At 38.7% G+C, this 20,419-nt stretch overlaps 1 protein-coding gene and 1 non-coding gene across 5 annotated transcripts in view; one reads left to right on the top strand and one right to left on the bottom strand.

The window, feature by feature from the left end:
* LOC121643569 (nuclear receptor ROR-alpha A-like) overlaps window positions 1-20,419 on the top strand; it is a 91,954-nt gene that overhangs the window by 45,739 nt on the left and 25,796 nt on the right. For 3 of the 4 annotated variants that reach the window (XM_041991072.1, XM_041991063.1, XM_041991054.1), the window contains exon 2: window positions 11,981-12,013. In XM_041991072.1, the coding sequence (XP_041847006.1) occupies window positions 11,981-12,013 (33 nt within the window). Of the gene's footprint in view, window positions 1-11,980; window positions 12,014-15,883; window positions 16,006-20,419 lie in introns of those variants that run through there. The other variant, XM_041991081.1, reaches the window with a different exon arrangement.
* On the bottom strand, window positions 1,204-1,276 carry trnav-uac. The gene has a single exon. It is a non-coding gene; the product is annotated as a tRNA-Val (tRNA).

Here is a 20,419-nt window from a genome sequence, read left to right as displayed (position 1 = left end):
CTATTACAAACCATGCAGGCAGTGTTGAGCTGATGTGCAACCTGCAAAAGAACAAAGAAGAAGAAGAAGAAGAAAAAGCTACAATGTTTTTAATGGGTGCACTGACCACCGTTGTCTACTGTGCTACCTCTTTTTACGTCCTTCCTGAGAATGTACTTTATTGTGACCTCCTCCATCGTTGCCATGTTTACAGTTGTGTTGTCTGAAACTGACTTGAGAACTTGGAAGTGAACTCTGAACTCTGTACTGGCTAACAAACATTACAACATGGCTTAATCCCAAAACACCCCTATGCACTAAACTTCCGTTTGCGGGTTCTCGCGGAGGCCCACATAATCAGGGGCCAAACCATGTAGTATGGAGGATGAGTGGACCTTTCAGCCCTCAAATTACGAATCTTCTCATATGAGGTCTGCATATGTCCTGCATGTTTTTTTACACTAACAGAAAATCCCAAAAGGTTTAGGAAGAGAAAACAAAACTAGCAAATCTTACTCTATGCTGATGTTTGATTTGGTGGAAGCAGAATCAGCAGCATCCATGCAGTCGTTTGACTGGAAATGTCAAATGGAAATGAGGTTGAAAGTTGTGCTTGCGGATCAAATTCCCCACTTTTTAAAAAGTGCAGAAAACACCTAAGATTGATTCTGGTTAAAAGTTTTTATTTTGTTTTTGTTTGATTGAGCAAATGAAAAAATAAACTTTTAAAGAAGATAAGAATACAACAAATACACATTAAATAGTTAAATGCAAACATAAAACGAAAGCGTGGACGCATGTGAAGTATAATGTAACCCCTGTCATTGTAATGGTTGCTGAATTTATGATGTTTCTTGGAAAGTGGAAAAAAATCTAGGCAGCTGGTGATGCTCCAAAATTTATAGGGTGGCCGTTTCACCAAAAAAGGAATTTTGAGATGTTGTTGCGTTGCCATGGCGACAAGAGCTTTCATTTACTGGTTGAGGGGAAAGGGCGTCCCATTCCTGTTCTTACCCTCCAAATAAAAAAGCATCCAAATCTGCGAGCGTGACTTCATTGGGAGTGATATTCGGTAGTGAAGGGGTAGGTTTGGGGTTGAGCCCATGTATGTGAAGGGAGCATAAACAGACCTTTAGGAGAAACAGGAAGTGGGGGCAAAGCAGGTGAGACAATGATGTATCATTGTAAACAACCAAATAACAGTATCAATTAGAGTATTAATTATGGCTCCACTGGGGGTCGAACCCAGGATCTTCTGCGTGTAAAGCAGACGTGATGACCTCTACACCATGGAACCTGCTGTGGTGCCACCACCTTTTGGGTGTTTGTCATTTTATTGCCAAACAGCAGAACACTCCAGGCTGTTATCAGAGGAAGCTGCAGAAGCCTTTGTCTGTGATGGTATCAGGGATTTTTGTGAAGGCGCCCCTGATGCAGAAGTGTTGGGATTTTGTTCCATCTGACGATGCCAGACGTACATGACTTTCCAAGAGTGTGTGTGCTTGACTGGGCTGCCTACCATCCACAACTGTCTCCTACTGAGAATGTATGGAGCCAGACAACAACAACTGCAGACTGTTGAGCAGCTGAAAACTTGGATTCAGTAACTAATATCCTCAGTTTCTAGTTGGTATGGTTTTCCAGCCAAACAGCATTCCAAATTATCATTGGTAAGACTTTCATCAGGACGTATTTAACAAAGAAAGGAACAACTCATTTTGCTTGCACATCCACCAAAGCTCAGATGAACGCAGATCACAGTGACCACAGAAGCAGCGAGTACCTCCAACCTTTAACAGGTACTTCCCCCTGGCTTGTGTACCTGGACTTGCTTTGGTTGCAGCAGCAGGGTTTCAGTTGTGTTTGGCTGCTGGTGATAAGCTGCTGCTGGTTTACACGTTGCTGTGTGAACGTTACTGCGGTCAGACAGGAAACAACTACCAGGAGCTCTGTGTGTGTGATGTGTGTTTGCATTGTTCTGCTGTCACATAGAGTTAGTCAGCCTTTCTGATAGCTTCAGCTTCAGTCTGATCAGAAGGTGGAACTAACTACGTAAAGGACAAGTTCAACATTTTTAATCCACACTATTTGCTTTCGTGCTGAGAGTTACAAGAGCGGATGAATGTCACTGTAATTTCTTTGCAATAAATTTGAATCTACAGCTTGTAAAGGGTTTGCTTAATAGAGTAGCGCTTGGACTTCCCCTATAGCTCATTCTCACCAGAAAATACAAAAGTTTTTCCATACGCACAACATGCGGTAGTTTCGCCGTTGAGACTTCTCAGTTGTGGGGTGGTGTTTTTTTTTTTTTAAGTTGTTTTGTTCCAGTTAATGCCACAAACAAGGACAATACTTTCTTCATTATGCAAGGAAACACAGTTAATAAGAATAAGAGAGAGAAAATAAATATAAATGATGAAATTTTTATTTAATTAAATAATTACAATAAAATAATAGAAATTAGAATTTTAATAAAATAATTGAATAATACTTATAAAGTAATAATTGAAGAAAAAAAGGAGAGAAATGCACAATGTCACAAATTTACATAAACACTAGAACTGGCAGTAGTTGCACATATAGGAACAGAACCTGACTAAACTTAATACAGGGTGTATTATAGTTCAAATTAAGCTGTTTGAGGATTTAGGTGACTTTGAACGTGGCATGGTTGTTGGTCTGAGTATTTACTGGGATTTTCACACACAACCGTCTCTAGGGTTTACAGAGAATGAAGAAGAAAAATCCATTTTTTTTGTAGATATGTACAATTAACAGCCTCTATAGATGTTTGCTGCTCTTTGACGTGAGTTAGGTCAACTATGTAACAGTTAGTTATCTGATTTTTCATTTAGGCGTAAAGAAACATCCAAGTTGCACTAAGAGCAATGGGCTGCTATATGATGATACCTGGGGAGGAGTTGTTGGGTTACTTGAGAGTTTAGAGTGGCTAAGGGTTATATTCGGTCTTAAGGCAAGGGGTTAGGCTTGGTCTTGAACCCTGGAGAAGAGTGGGAATTGTGCACAAACCACAGACACCTGCCTTTTACCTGCAGATTAAAATGTGATACCACCAGCTGTATGTGATCAAAAAATAAACTAATGTGATGGACAGTTTCATCCCAAACATGATATATTAATATCCCAGATATCCCCAAGAAGTAATGGCTTAGGAAGAGTTTTCTATAGTTATCTTGTGTGGATGTCCACCACAGTTGTTTTATTTCCCTCCAAGAATTTAAAGCAGCATTTCTGAACTGTGGCAGATTTTCTCACAGAGGCGCTCCCTAACGAAGGCATCCATCTTGCATCCTGTCTCTTCTCTGAGCTCTAGTCAGCCAGTAAAAGTCAGTTAATTGCTTTGTCACCTTCTTTCTTTTCTTCTCATCCTCCCATAATGTCCTCTTACATTTTACTGAATTAGCCATGGTGCATGTTTAAAACAGTCAGCATGTTGATATCCAGTTGCTGGCATGTGATGCAATCCCGTAAAGCAAAAACACAGCTGTCGTGTTGCTTTGGGATGGAAAACAAAGTGTGGTTTCTTAGCCACAGGATGCTAGGGACGACAGCTCCAGGAATGTGCATAACAAGTCTGTGTACCATCAAAACAAGTCAGAAGCACAGTTTTAAAGTTGGAAACTTAGTTAATGTTGCTTTAAGAAAATCAAACATGAAAAAAATGGCTGTTCTGTTTTTACTTTTTTCATTTTAAAGGACAAAACTAACTGCCTGAATCCATCCATCCATCCATCCATCCATCCATCCATTGTTTTAAACTAAAAATACTTTTTTGTCTCATACTGGATGATGTTTTCTATTATTCTGAAATGTTTTACAGAAACTGAAGCCAATATTGATAACTCAACAGATCTCAGTCAGAGCAGCATCTTAATGGGAGGATTTACTTGAGAAGATGTCACCCTTCCAGATCAGGGAAGGTGATCTGAGGCAGAAATCACACAGAACCTGGGCTGCATTATGGGAAATGTTTGCTCTTTGACAAATATGATGAAAAATGAGTCAGGGAGGCTTTTCTATGGTTGTATTTCTTTCATCATAACTGGATTTATTTGAACCATCTTTCCTGTTTTTAACGTTTTTGTCATTTCAACAAGTCACTGAAAGTTCACATATATCTGTCAGCCTAATCCTTAAATCTCATTTTATCGGCAGCATCTTAAATCCTCATCTCATCTGATGCTGTGGGAGACTGAAGGCAGCAAGAGTAAGGGCGTTTGGTTTTGATCTTTTTGTTGTGAGCTCCCTGATGAGCGGTGGTGAAATGGCTTTGGCGGCTGCTGATAATGCGCTATAATTGGTGTGAGGAGCTGGTCGCTCTCAACAATTATAAGTAGCAGGAGCTGCGAACTCTGCTGAGGGAGACAGACTGATTCTCTTCATGTCTGGTGTGTCAACCTGTTAAGTTTGACATCTTTCAGAGCTGTAAAACAGACACATTGAGGCAGCTTTGACTAAAGCCCTGACAGCACGGGTTGTACCTGCTGCAGCCTGGAGCGCTGAATTTGATATGTTTTTATTTTATTCTATTGTCTGGTGTGTTTTTGGAAAGATGAACTGTCAACCAGAAAAGGGAAATCTAAAATTGCCAGCTTCAGTCTAACAGGTAAAGGTATAAGGTCTCATTCATGCTCAATGTTAAATACGTATAGAAACAGAGCCTTATGCTCGTCTTTTGCATTAATTTTAATTTTATTAAAGTTCGTGCCCAGACATAGTAAAAAGAGCAGTACCATCAGAAAGCATGGGGGCAGTATTGCACAGCATAGCTCACATTCAACCAGTAAAACAGAAAAAGAAGAAGCCACTGCCATCTCCCTAATTCCTACGACCACCTGCCCCCATCATCCTGCAATATTCCACCTCACTGCCTCATGACACTGAGGCAGAAAAGATGCTACTTACAAGTTTACTTGCAAGCAGAATAATTATTAGATATGAAACAAAACAAAAGAAAGAGTTTTAGGGATTACATGAAGTGGTCTTCTTTCCTGGTTTTCTTGCTGCAACTTCTTCACCTCCTCATGAGCATATTTTCACACATAATGTGGCTTGATCTGGATCTTTGTTCCTTTTCCACAGCAACTGTACCCTTACCTGGTAGGTGGGGTATAGTGAGAGTTGCTTTGAACTGCTGAGTTGCATGGGAAGTGACAATTCTTTTAACCAATCAATGGATTGCTGTATGTGAAGCTCCACCATTCAGGGTCAAATTGGTAAGATTGGGACCCTAATGAAAGGGTCCCATAAAAGTAGGACCTGTCAGTTTGGATATTTTGGAACTTGTTCCAGTTTTTGCTAGTGGAAATGCAAAAATAAATAAATGAATAAATAAATAAATAAATACATTAATTCATTAAAAAAACTAAAATAAAAAAATAAAATAATATAATATAAATAAAAATATACCAACTGTTTCGCCCTGGACCCATCAGTGGGAACACGTGGGGCTTTTTTTTAATGTATTTTTTTTTTTTTTTTTAACTAACTATGACTTCTGAATGTAGGTGGTAGCAGCACCAGTTCATATTTAAGTACTTTATGATATATTTTTAATTCAATTTATATTAATTTATTATTTACTCTTTTTTATTATTATTATTTTGTTTTATTTCATTAAATTTTTAACTTTTTTCACTGCTTTGAATCAACCTGTCATTGAAATGTGCCACACAAATGAACTTGCCTTGCACAGATATTTGCATACAAATGTATAAGCATGCAGAATCTGCAGACAATGGAGACCCAAATATTTAGTTTGCAGTAAAGCTGTTGCTGCTGGTATTAGGTCAAAGATGGATCTACCCAAGCTCGCTGCAGATGGCTGTCACAGCTGTTTCCCGGCTCTTTTTCTGGAGCTTCAGCTCATTGTGAGCAAATGCTTCTCTGCTCCATCCATCAGAGCCCTCAGGGATCCACTCACTCTGTCGCCTGCTTCTCCTCTTAAAGCCCCCTCTCACCGCCGGGGCTTCCAGCTGGAAGCAGCCTCCACGGCCCTCATGTCTTTTCTTATGCTGCCGCTTTCAGCTCAGCTCTCAGATGAATAATGAAGGAGAGCAGAACAACAGAAACACCCCAGTACTGAGTGCATTCTCAGTCACTGCTTTTATTTATTCAGATGCTTTAATTTTTATTTTAAAGCCCACATCGTGCATTGCCTTCCCCCATCTCCTGCAGGACCAGACAGCATGCAGTAAAAACACGAAGCCAAAAACATTAAAAAAGCATTCAAAAGCAGATAATACGTTTATTTATGTTTCAACAGGATCTTATAACAGGTTGGAAAACTGTCACAAAACCCAAATCTAATGGTTTAATTTAATTTAATTTAATTTAATTTAATTTAATTTAATTTAATTTAATTTAATTTAATTTTATTTAATTTTATTTAATTTAATTTTGTTTCTGTATTATTTATTATTTATTGTATGTTTTATTGTTTCTATGTATTTATTTTGTTACGTTGACATAAAGTGTGTCTTTGGGACATTTAGTAAAATTGTTACAAAAGGAGGTGACTACAGTAAGTAAATATATGTTTTGGAATATGTTATTTATTTATTTATAGTTTAATACCAAAAAAATGCAGCTCAAATTGCATTATAAGGAAAATACAGGCACTACTTCACGTTTTAAGTGATAAGTAGAACATAAAATCATCTACAAACATTAAAATTAATAATAATTATACATAATAAAATGCTTTAGATTTTATTCCTTTATTTTTTTCCAGTCTAGTTTTACTATTTTATATCTTTTTGTAATATTTTATGGTTTTATGGTTTATGTCCTGCGTTATGTGAATTATTTATGTGTATTTTACTGTAATCTTGAACACACTTTGGTGACCTGTAAAAATGCTTGTAAATAAAGTTGAACTGGATTAATTAAACCTTTAACACCATGCATATCGTATTTGGGGGGATGTGGGGGGGCCTTGACATTATTGTTGTCAATGAGAAGGGGTCCCCATAGAAAAAGTTTTGGGAACCACTGAGTTAACCAATCACAAGCATGCATCTGCAGCCCCGTGTTTCCCAGAAGAACAAACTACATTCAAGGATACAAAACGAGCTGAAAGTTGCTGTTGTAGCGCAGCGTTGCAACAACTACCATCGAATGCAAAGAGGTTTAGGGTGTGAAAACCCATATTATTGTTAGCTCCAGCTGTTATGACAGTTTAGAGGTTTGAGTTGTTTTTGGTGGTGAAAATTCATCTGTTGTTGGTCTGACCAGACAATAACTTCCATTCGTCCATCTCAGCCATCAAAGGTCTTGCTTCTCATTAACTTTGGTTGATTTGTAGTTATGCAAAATAATTTCAGTCTGTTGCATCAGTTTGCTTGTGGAGCAAGTTGAGAATGTTTTAAAATTTTCAATCAATCAAATCAACTGACCGTGTGTTCGATTTGTTGATTTCTCATCACAGTTCCACATGTCAGGTCTGCCTCTACTACGTCCACATGAATCCTGCCATTGTTTGGGTTTCCGGTCCGGAATTTTCCTTGTGATGATCACCAATCAGACCGGTTTGCTTGTGGCAGAAAAAGGACATCATGAGAGAAGCCTAAAACTTCTAGGTGGTCAAATCTGAGGACATAAAATGATTAACAGAAATTAACACATTTTAAAGCTGCACCAATTTTGAATGTAATCATTATCATTATTATTATTATCATGATCATTATTTTAAAGGCAAATTCATTTGTTTTCAGGTAAGTTCTGTTCTTTGCCTGTGAGTGATTTATAGGTCAGAAGATCACTTCTGCTGTATTTTCTTGTTACACTAGTTTTACCAGGTGGAGTTATTAACGATGATAGCGTGCGTGCGCCCGCCATGTTGCACATGACTCTCTGGCCGTCCCTTCCCTGCAGACAGTCTGAGACGCGTCTCTTCCGTGAGGCTCTGAATATTTCAGCAGTGAGCTGCAGGTTTTAGGTCAGTGTGTCAGTGTGTGATCTGCTGTGACAGACTGCAGAGAAACTGGAGGAGGAGACAGTCTGAGCAGGCTGGAATGGAGGGAGGTGGAGATGAAGCAGTTCAGTAAAACACAAAGCGGCAGACGTTGTTTTATTTCTACAGCACAAGTCAGACTATAGAAAACCTACATACCTGTTGTCTCTGCAGTCCTGATGTGGTCTGCTGTTCATCATCAAGGTCCAGCTTCATCCAGAAAGTCATTTCTGTTGTTAGTTGTAATCAGTTGTAAAATTTGTCTTTTCGGTTGGTTTCAATCCAACACTGGTGACAAACATCTTCTCTGCTTGTTCTCAGCCAACATTTTGTACTTGATCTTCTGATCTTCAACAGTCAGTCATGGTGAATGATCAATACACAAAGAATCAGAACGCCAGAATCAGAATTCATCACAGTCTGAACCCTCTTAGACAAGCTTTCTGTCACTTCTTTAAGTAGTCTTCAGAAATGGTTCTCCAGACTTCTTAAAGGACTTTGCAAAGCTCTTCTTTAGATGTTGGCTGTTTTTTTGTTTCGTTCATTTTCCATATGATCCCACACTGCTTCAGTTACGTTAAGGTCTAGGTTCTGGGGAGGGTCCATCCCTCTATCAGACCTGTTGCCACTGATTTCCAGTCCAGTTCTTGTGTCATGTGACCTACCTCAACCTGTTCCCCCTGTCCCTTCCTTAAGAATTGCTTCGTGACAGCCACGTTTCCATGGAGACCATATGATGCTTTAGTTGCTCTGTCCTGTGAATTATCAATATGGATGTTAAAATCACCAACAATAAGTACAAATTAATAATCAAATCAAAAAAGACTTGAATATTTTTTGGTGGCTTGTACATATTTACTAGTATAGTCTTAATGGATGAGTTCAGCTGAAGAGCTTCATATTCCATTTAAGTGAAATTTCCTCTTACAATGTAGAGAATCATGGAAAAGGTTAGTGACTCCACCCCCTTTTCTTATTAACTTTGGTTTCACTGACAAAACTGACGTTTGGGGGAGTTGATTCAATAAGAACAGGTGCACTTTTGCCTCTAACCAAGTTTAAGTTAAAGGCATGAAATCAAGTTTATGTTTAATAATAAAATCATAAGAAGACTTTAATCTGCTCAGGAGCTGATATGAAATAAAGCTAACCTTAATTCCTTTGGATGGTTTTCCACCCAATTCTTAGTCTTTACCAGCAGGTTTCTCTGTTCAGCAGTTCTGGTTGAGAGTGTTAAGAATTTTTTTTTTGGGGGGGGGACTTTTATTTTTCTATTGCCTATTAATACAGGAATGGGTTGAGCTAACTATAGAATAGATCCTGTTTTTTCTTCTGTTAAATCTTTATCAATGTGAAACACAGGAGATGCAGATTTTTATGATGTGATGGGAGAACCCACTGAGGCACTACCATTTGGGATGGAAGCTGAGGGGTGATCAGAGGAGAAGAAACAGAATCAGGATCAGATTTATTTGTCATTCTGTATACATATAACTAAATTAAACACTGTCTGGTGAAGAGAAGATTACAGATTCGAACCAATATACATTCAGGTTAAAAGCAGGCAGTCAGTTGCAGGACTGGGAATGCACAGCATACTGAAAAATTGCTGCAAGCATTTGCTTCCCAGTTTGTTTGGATGGATCCCGTCATTTTTAAAAAGAGAGGCATGATCCCAAAATAAAGTAAAATTGTCAATAAAACCCATGTTCAGAGACCTGCATGCCAACTGTAGCCAAGTGTGTAAAGTGAGGATTCTACTAAAACGGTGGCTGGGCTGAGGAGCTCTTATAGGATTCTGGTGCAGGAAGAGGACCCACGTCGGAGGACTGACAGAAAATAAGAAAAAAAATCAGAAAATGTCTAAAGAAAAACTTTGAAAGTTCTTCAGAAAGCCAGGGAACTATTAATCAAGGCTACTAGGAATATCATTACAAGGTTTTGCTTTTTGGAAGTAAAGTGTAAAAAGTTATGGTCTGAATCAACACTTTTGCTAAAGAGACTAAATGATAACCTGAATGCAAATTGATTACAAATAAACACAAAAATGAGAAACAATTTGAAGCGATGCAAAACATTTAAGACACAGAAATGAACCGGTGACCTGTCCAGGCTGTATCCTGCCTCTCACCTGCAGCTGCTGGGACAGGCTCCAGCAACCCTGCATTGGATTAAAAGGGGATAGAAAATGAATGGATGGTTGGGTATGTGTCATGGTTTTTGTGAAACCTTGGGGAATTTGCAGAGATGTTCTCTCATCCTCATAGGTTTGTGTTGTTTTCCACGATTTTCCTGCTGCACTCATGTCTTCTCCTGTTCCTGGTTTTGCATTTCATGCAGCCAAAGCAGCTTCTTCTTCTCCTGCAACCCACAGTTGAAAAGAGCACATCTAATGAATATTCTAATTTGGCCTAGATACCATGATAAAGCAGCATGGACGCTGCAGGACAACACTTGATATCAGGTCTTTGAAATATGAAGCTTGTGGAGCAGAAGTGTGCGTTGGTGTGCAGGAGGATTAATCTTTGAGGGCAGTCAAAGGTCGCTACAGATAAACTGCGGTGCTCGTCGCTCAGTGCGTTTCTGCTGATGCAGGTTTCTGCACCCACGTTAAAGCAAGTTGTTTTCCAGGTCAGGCTTTAATGATCAATGAAATCACCTGGTTCATTTATTTGAACCTTTTCTCTACTCCTCTGCTTCGTGCTCAAAGTTCAGGTTTCCTTTGTAATACCACATTTTGAGCAGCTTTGTGACTAACGTGGCAGGAAGCAGATCAGATCAGACAGGGAGGATGTGAAATTAATGTATGAGTTATCAGTCACCATCAGGAGCAAAGTGAGGGCTGACAGTTGAGGATTCAACTCCACATTTTAAGAAACATCACAGACTTAAACACCTAGAATAAGAAAGAACTAAAAGACATTAAAAGACCAGTAATACAGTTAACATGTAGGATTTTTATGTGTACTAGAAACTGACACGTCTGCTCTTTTATCATTAAAAACTTCCATCAAACACCAGACTTTTATTTTGCAGTATTTAGAGTACTGCTAAGTAAACTGCTAAGAGTACTCTAAAAGATATTTCTCCTTTTTTGGAACCATTTCATGAATTCCTAATGAAATATCTGTAGCAGGTTTAAGCCAAAACGTACTGCAGCACCTCTGTGATCCATCTTTTGTGCCACTTTTATGGTAATTTTTCTGATTCTGAACTTTGTAAATAGGACAGCATGCAACAAAATCACCTGGCAGGCTGGGTGCTGTGGTGTAGGGATTAGTAGGCCATTTTCCACCGCAGGAATATTTTTCATTAACCCAGGATTTAGAAAAAAAAAAGAAAAGGCACATTTCCACTGACATTAGCTGGATAATAAAAACTTTTCTTCACCACAAAACTTGCACTGAAAAAAGCACCTAGTAAAGGGGTAGGACTGTTCAGATTCCCCACAATTCTTGAGGGGTGGGGCTGTGTGCTGAAGAACTCTGCACTTCTGTTCTCTGTATGTTTATACTGGTGTGCGGGTGGAGAGGTGGAAAATCTCCTGTTGTAACCTGTAACAAGCTGCACAAGAGGCATATGCAAATATCAGTAAAACCTGCAGTGTGTGGGCAAGTCAGTCTCTAAAAGTTTATGTAAACACATCAGCTACTTTACCAGATCCACCTTGTTAGTACCAGGTTAGACCCCCTTCTGCACAAAAGGCTTCTGCAGAACTTGAAAACAAACTTTTGGAGGACCATATAATTTGAACCAGGTGTGTTGCAGCAGGTAAACATCTAAATCTGCAGGGCAGTGGTCCGAGAGGTCCAGAGTTGCTGATCCCTGGTATAGACTCTGAAGCCGGTGTAGAGCAGGGCATATGGTGTAGACATCTTTAAATGGTGGGCAGGCTTAGCAGATCAAATTGTAAAAAGAAAACAGAGGAAATGGAGGAAACGTTACAAAAGGATGGGATATATATGAAATCATCCCAGTGAAGCAGCTTTTAAAAAACATCTCTCGTCTTTCTGCTTTGTTTTCCAGGTTTGTCAGCAGCTGTGAAGAAGACACACTCATGTAAGTTTACTGTTTATTTTTTTTCAATATAATTCACTTTAATTTGTGTAGCACTAATTCACAACAAGATAATCTTAAAGCACTTTACAGACATCATCACTTCAAGAAAATTCATTGGGATCCAATTAAACCAATTAATAATCGCTGTCTTCATACAAGCAATTCATAAGAAATAATAGCTCAGCTAAGAAACTGCATCAAATCCTCAATCCCCTAAACTGAGCTGCACAAGGAGGCGGATGACAGTGGAAAGGGAAAAAAACCGCCGGCAGAACCAGAACCAGGAAGGTAGGCCATCTGCCTCCACAGGTTGGGGTGGACAGGACAGAGGGATCAACAAGCACTATAACTGTTTGCCAGGGAGACCTGAGAGAGGAGAGAAATACAAGTTAATGACATCAGTAATATCATATACTTATACATGGAAAATAAAGAGCAAAGAGACGAAAATGGGAGGAAGTGCTAAGTACATCATGGGACATCCCTCAGCAGTCTAAAGGCATACATATGTCCATCTGTTTCTAACACTGTCCCCAGCCTCATACTTCCGTGGGTTTTTTACGTTGCCATGGCTGTTCAGTCAGTTTCAGACGCCGGTTGGTGGCGGTAATGCACCACTGTAAAGTTGTTTGCAACCGCCCAACACGCCCTAAACACTCACACAGCTGTTCTTCCTCCCGTCACATGTCAACCTGCCATTTCTACAGTTCATTCCCTCATTTTCTTCTACTTCCTGTTCCTCTTCTTCTTCTCTGGTTTGTTCCCTTCACTGGTCGCATGTCAGCGATACTGCTCAACACTCCCCCCGCGGTTTCAGGTGATATTGCTCCGTTTTCTGCCTCAAGGCCCCCAAAAGCAGACCAAATTACATGAGTAAAGGAAGCAGGAGACGGATTAAACTGCCTGTGCCAGGCATAAATCGGCCTTAAGTGTACAGCGACAAAACTAAGGGATGGAGAACCACGCCTAGCTATAAGGTTTATCAAAAAGGACGGTTTTAAGCCTAATCTTAATGTGGCTCCCAAACTGGGAGCTTGTTCTATATGAGAGGGCTCTGATTATGAATATTGTGATGCTTTATTGATTATGAGATTGCGATGATGACTCTTCTGGATGACTTGAAAGCAGTGAAGGGTTTAAGGAGTGTTGTCTTAGCTGATATCTGGAAAATGTGTAATACGAAGCTTCTCTTTGTGGAGCACTGGAAGTTCATTTTTCCACATTATAACCAGTCTGTGCTATAAAATCTGTGTTAAACTGTGGCAGCGCTGAAGAGACGAGGACAGACGTGAGAGTGGGGAGCTGATAAGGCTGGATATTAAATATGAAACCCCCTGCAGTCATCAGTGGGTGGGATGATCAGAGGGAGGAACACTAATCCTCCAGGCAGTGTGTAGGCATTGTCCAAACATCTTGAACACACTCCTTCACATCTTTTGACTGGTGCTGACGAGGGGAGGCGCAGAGCTCGAGCACTGGCTGATCAGCCTTTCCAAATGAAAATGATCCTCCATTTCTGTCAGTTTAAAAGGAGAAAGTTTCCTTTCTGCTGGTAGGAGTCGTTCTCGCCTGCAGCTCTCTGATATTTACTCAGCTCGTCTGTTTCTAGGGAGCTTAAACGTGTTCACTGCAGCTCAGCAGCTCGGTTTGAGGTTTGTTTCATGAAGCAGGGTGGGATGTTAGTTTAAACTTCTCTGTTTTCAGTTTTTGCTGAAAAACAGGCATGTGGAAAATTAAGTACTTCTTTAGATTTAAAGTTTCACAAATCAAGACAATAAAAAAGAATTACCCAGTCCTCACAAGATTTTAAAAAGATGAAGAAAAGTGCATAACTTATGACCCTCATTTTCACTATTTATTTAACTAAAAGTGAGCCAAAATGAAGAACAACTGTGTGAAAAACTATATTTACTCTATTATAAAGTAGAAACTCCTTTAACAGCAATAAGTTGAAGCAATAGTTTTCTGCATGGCATAATCAGTGTCTAACATGGTTGTGGAGGAACTCTGGTCCACTCTTCTTATAATGTTGCTTTGGCTCATTGAGGTTTGCAGCACTACTTTCTGCACAGCTCTCTGAAGGTCCCACCACAGCATCTCAGCCGGGTTGAGGTCTGGACTGTGATTCTTTTCATTTTCAGTCATTCTGTTGTAGATCTGTTGCTGTGTTTGGGATCATTGGCCTGTTGCATGAGCCAGTTTCAGCCAAGTTTTAGCTGGCAGACCTCACACTTTACTCTAGAAGAACTATTTGGTGTCCAGAGAAGTTCATGGTTCACTCAATGACTGCAAGGTGTCCAGGTCCTGTGGCTGCTGAGCAAGCCCAGATCATCATCCCTCCACCACTGTCTGTGACAGGTGGTGCTGATATGCTGTGATTCTTTTTTTTTTTGTGTGCATTCTGACCAAACAAATCCATCTTGGTCTGGTCCGTCCAAAAGGACAACCGACAAAACGTCAGCATTTATAATCAAGTGCTATTAGTTAGCAGCACCAGCTGCTATCCTTTAGATTCTCGTGGAACCATCAAGCTCATTTCATCATATTGATAATTGGTCTGATCTCTCCAAACACCACATCGGTCATTCACTTCAGCAGTGTGTCAGTCTCATAAATATGTGAGAGAAGAAATGAAATCTTTTAAAATCTTTACCTGGAAGGTTTGCTGGAGGACTGAGGAGGTGGATCTCTTTAGGTTTGTGCTGCTGGCTGGTGAACAGATTTCCGTTGAAGCTGCATCTCTCTGCTTTCTCGCTCTGCCGTCGTGCGTTATCTTCCTCTTTCTTTTATCTTTTGTGCTTTATTTTCTCTCTTCCTTCCTGTTTTCTGTCTCTTGTGTTTTTGTATCTGAACTATTTGTTTTGTAGACTGTAAGGAAAGAAACGCTGTTTCATTTCATCAGGATGTAATCAGTGTCCAGACTTAGGACAGATTTGAATGCTGTGAACTTTATCATCCTTTTATTTAATTTAATTTTGTGTTTTTTCCTCTTATTTGTAAAGCTGCAGACTTGCGTTCAGAATCAGAGAAATGTCCTTGTTTTTGTGTTTTTTTTTTCTTTTTAAATTAATTTAGTATTTTTTTTACATACATGTGCAGTTTTTATGTCTAGTCGTTGGATTGCTTTTGTGTGACTTTTGCTCACCCGTAGTGTGTCTTTGGGGTGTTTTTGTGTCTTTGTATAGCATTTTTCATTATCTAAGGTATTTTTTTCAAGCATTTGTGCCATTTATTTTTCCCTCATGTTATTTTCAGTCTCAATAATATCCATTAAGTTTCTTTTTCTTAATTTCTGTACTATCTGTGGTTGTTTTGTGATTCTTTTTTCTCTGTTTATTCTGATGTTTATGTTTAAATTTATACCTATTTAATATTTTTTTTCTTTTCACCATAGATCGTACACCTTTTAGGGTTTTTATCTATTTCCTTCATTTTGTATTATTATTGTCATTTTTTCCCATCATCATCAATTTTTATGTCTTTTTGTGTCTCTTCATTTTTGTCTTTTTTTTTTTCATTTTATGTATCTGTATAGTAATTTTTTAAGACTTTTTTGCAGTGTAAGGATTAATTTCTAATTTCTTTGAAAAAAAATCTAATAAATTGGAATTTAACCATTTTCATCTAATTTCTTTTCTGTTTTTCCTTTTTTGCATTTCTATTTTATGTGTTTATTTTGGACATTTGTTTCAAATTAAATTTTCAAAAGGGGTTTAAAAACATCGGAAAGAACAAATAAACAAAACAGAAAGGAGGAGCACCTGCTCTACGCTCTCATTGGTTGACAGGGGTGTCAATCAGGAGGGCAGGGCTAATTAAGGGCGGGGCCAGAGTGATGATGTCACTGTCACATTGAGGCTCATGTGGCGCAGAGCAGCCAGAGGATGACAGATCTGAGAGAGCTGCTGCTGATCACACACACGGCTCAGTGCTGCTGTTCCCTCCATCAAACTGGATTATAAATATGTATTTAGTCATTTCTGCAATGAAAGGTGAGTTAAAACCTGCGTGTGTGCGTGTTTTGTTCGTGAGTTTCTGTCTGCTGAAGAGTTGAGTAAAGATTGTAGTTGTTTTTGGAGATGCTCCACTCTGTCTGCCTTATGCAGGCTTGGTTTCAGTCTGTGTTACTTCTGTCTGACTGTTTACAGAGAAGCAAAGAAACCTTACACGCTGCTATTTTGGGAGTGGGATTAATGTGACATGGGATGGGAGAGGAGTGTGTGTTGGACGGGACGAGGATGAGAGACATGAATGTTCTGGATGTGGACGTGACGTTTGAGTAAATCCAAGTCTTTGGAGACAGAGGAAATTGATGAATGCATGTAGTATTTATGATTTTACACATTTAAAGATCAGTGATTATTTATGTGTTCTTATTTATTTAAGTGTGTGTTAGTTTCAGAGGTGCTTGTGTATTTATCCAGCTTTTCAGGTTAAAACTAAAATTTCCTGACCTCTGAGGAAGAAGAGCTCCAGACTGAAACACATGCTTTAAAATGGGTTGTTTTAATCATTCGAAGCTTCGGATGTTTGGTTTCTCTTGGGTTTTTTCTCTGACTCTTCGCTGTATTTTCGCACTTTTTTGATGTAATTTTACATCTTGTGGTAATTTTCTGCCAGTCTGGCTCATTTTGTGTCTGTTCTGGGTTATTTTCACATTTCTTTGTGGCTGTTAATGTTGGAGGTAGTTTTGGGAATTTTATTTTTATGATGCAACCTTGAGTCAGACCGTGGTCTTTCCATTTGTTATTATTTCTTACTTTTTTGTCATCATTTTGTTTCCTTTGTTTAATTTTTTTCTCTCATTTGGTCATTTATGTAATATTTTAAACTCTTTTTGTGTTTGCATCAGTTTGGATTTCTTTGAGGCTGTAGCTTATTTTTTATTTTTCTTCTTGGATGGTCTTTTTTTTTTTATTGATAACTGGTCATTCTGTATATTTTGATGACATTTGGTGGTGGTTTTATGAATTTCTTTGTCATTATTTTCTGTCCCGTTTATTTATTTAGTTTGTTTTGTGGTCATTTACATTACTTTTAGTCTTATTGTTTCAGTTTTGCATCATTTTAGATTTCTTTGACTATTTGTGAGCTGAGGTTTATTTACTTACTTCTAAGTTTGTCTCTTTATTTATTGATGACCAATCTAATACTCTTTATTTTGAGGATTATTAGCATTTTCTCCATCTCTCACTGTCACTATTAATGTTTTGGTGTAATCTGGATCTTTTTGGAGTGATGTCCCTTTTCTGTTTTGTAGCTTTTTAAGTTTTAACTTAAACTTGACCTGATCTCCATTTTAATGTTTCCCATCTGTCGTTGGAGGTGGTCCGAGTGTTTCTTATTCACTTAGAAACTTTTTATTTATTCAGTTTTATCAGTATTTTCCAGAAGAAGTTACAGTGCACATGTGTGTGTGTGTGTGTGTTTGTGTTTCTGGTCCAGATTCTCAGTCTGTGAGAAAAAGCTGCAGGAGGCATTTAGCCTGCCTGTTATGTCACAGGATTACAACAGCCAGGAGATTATTTAACTGATGCTAAGAAGAGGAGGGGGATGAGGGGTGATGGTGGAGGTGACATCACTGATGACATCATGTCAGTTTCAGCCACTGAAACATCTGGTCAAAGTCTTACTCTTACATTCTTAATCTGTTTTTATTACCAACTAGGAGAATCAAATTGAGCTTTTTATCATGTTATTGTTTTTTGTTTCCCCCAAAACAAACTAAATATGTTTTTTTCATAAATATGACTGCAATTATTTTCTGATTTTGTCTAATTATTGAGAGTTTCTAATCTCCAGAGAATCTTGGTGACAAGAGTAAACACAGTCATCCAGTAATTAACCACTAACTAGAATGCATTGATCATATCTTCACAACTACGAGGGCTGTATGTATAATCTTGATCTCAAAAGAAAGAAGGATTAGTACAGAAGTGCCAGGATCAAGATATATTGTGCCAATGAAAGCAGTTATTTTAATTAATCTATTTATCTATTTTGTCTATTTTTATCACTCATTTGTATCTTGGTCTTAAATTGACTTTTTAATATATATTAATTTTCTTTTATTGTTCTTATTACGTTGATTTATTTATGCTCTTTTATGTATCTTATACTGTGTTTTATTTTCAGCTTTTATCTTTTTTTTTTTTTTTTATCTTTTATCCTCTAGCTCCAGTGTTCCCTCATGGGGATCCTCCACATCGTGGGCTGTCTCTCCGGCCTGCAGGGTTGTCGCTGCGGGGGTCGACCTGGACGGGATGGCTGACGGGCCCTGCATTGCAGTCCTGTGGCTGTGGTGGGGGCCCTCGCCTGACCCGATCTTGGCGGCTCCTGTGGCGATGGCCTCTGTGGTTGCTGGTGGGGCGCTCATGGTGTGGATGGGTCCCCAAGGTACTGCTTCCTCACAGTGGTGTCAAGCCAATCGTCTTTTATCTTGTCTTTTAGATCTCTCTCTCAAACTTTGTTCTTAAACCGTTTCAGTTAAAGAGACAGGAACTAGAAGGAATAGTTTTAATTCTATGAAAAGAAGAGTGGCATCATCTGTTTGTGTTGTGTGATGCGCGCTTGGGTGTGTGTGTGTGTGTGTGTGTGAATGTGTGTGATTTCAAATGTAAAGTAGATAGCATTTGCATTATTCTACTCTTAGATTTTTAATATATGTTTTTACACTGTAAAGCACTTTGTATTGCATGACAATGTATGAAAAGGGCTATACAAATAAAGTTTGAATTGAATTGAATTGAAAATCCACCTGGAACAAAGTAGAAAAGGAACGTTTTTATTTCTGGCTAAAAATCTACTATATAGAGAGTAAAAATAACCGTTGAATCATAAGATAGCAGCCTAATTTATCAAGGATTTGGAAATATCTGATGACTAACTGCAAAAGTAGAAGCTGAAAAAGTGAACCTAAGGACTTACAGATGTTTTTGTAGAGGTATGTGGAGGCCAAATCACCTAAATGTGCTCTAATGTGCTATTTGACCTTTCTCAGGTACCAGACTGGAAAACTATTTAGATTTTATTGATTAAAAAATATATCTTTGCAAACTATTGGTTGATTTCTATAATTGACACGTCTATCAACCAATAATAGAATAAAGGGATAACACCAAAAATGTTCCACAGAGGAGAAAATACAAAGCTTGTATGTTGTATAAAGAGTCCACACTTCATAAACAAATAAACAAATAAATAAAACAAACAAAAAAAGTCATGTTTTCTAAAGAGTCAGGACCTTTATGGTCCATTTCAAACAAAACCAGAGTCATGGAAGAACACGTCAGAGTTTTCTCTTCTTTTTTGAGGTGAAATAAAACTTTTGACCACAGAACAGGAAAAGTAAGACGTGCTTTTTGCTACATGCTACTGTTTAGCTGCTAGCTCCCAGAGTTTCTGTCTCTCAGTGATGAGTCGGACATCTTTGTAACCAGCAGAGTCTCTGCTTTCACACGACACCTTGTTTGTGTGGTTTGCTTGAAGTTAAGAAATTAGCAGAAGCTCTGAAGTTAACGTGGGCTTTTTTTTTTTTACATTCCTTTATAACTGCTTGGGGTTTGAACTGTGTTTGGTTTGGATACCAATTTTTGGTAGAGCCATTTAGCCGAGTTTCTCTCATTTTGGTATGTTACATGTGTGACTGTTCTGTACGGATCTTAGTCAGACCCTTGTACAGGAGGTTGTCATGAGGAAGAGGTTAAGCTGCAAGCAGGAGGTTGTTTTATTGTCCCCAGCAAACTGATTTACTCTACAGGCTGAGCATCATCTTCCTCTTTCATCTGCTTCTCTCTGAACGTTTTCATGTTTCCACAGCTTGGTTTCAGATCATTTATCCACCAGGGATTTTTTTCCGAGCTCTGGCATTTCTGGAATAAACAGCGGTGGCTGTCATGAAGTTCTTTCAGCTCATTAGCCTTCGCTTGGTGCCACTACCCGGCTAATTATACTTTTTACTGTGGTATCCGAGTGCAGCGTCCACAGGAAAAAGTCTGGAAGGTTCAAGTGTTCATCTGCGGCTCAGATTTGTTGCTGTAGATCCAGAACGAGCTGCATGTGGACACGGCTTCCACCAGCTTGAGTGCAGCAGAAGTGGCTCCTAAACCACGGATCTGTGCATGTATGTACATCTGCTCAGTGTTGGTATTAAAGTAGCTGAATAACTTCAACATCCGGGTGCTCACAGGTTTATGTTTGAGATTCAAGGATGTTTCCAAAGATCTAAAATCTGTTTCTTGTTGGAAAATAAAACATTGAGATAATGTTGCTGTTTTGCTATTTTCGTAATAATGAACATGATAAAACACATTCAGTCACATTTATTAGTTCAGTTTATCTGAAATAACTGGTGGAAATTTTGATTGGTTGGTAATTTTAGGAATTGAGTCGGACGGTTCACGCCTC

The sequence above is a fragment of the Melanotaenia boesemani genome, chromosome 1, assembly GCF_017639745.1.
Source record: "Melanotaenia boesemani isolate fMelBoe1 chromosome 1, fMelBoe1.pri, whole genome shotgun sequence".
NCBI classification, from domain to species: domain Eukaryota; kingdom Metazoa; phylum Chordata; class Actinopteri; order Atheriniformes; family Melanotaeniidae; genus Melanotaenia; species Melanotaenia boesemani.
The sequence above is the reverse complement of the archived record's forward strand: the minus strand, read 5'-3'. Positions and strand labels throughout refer to the sequence as shown.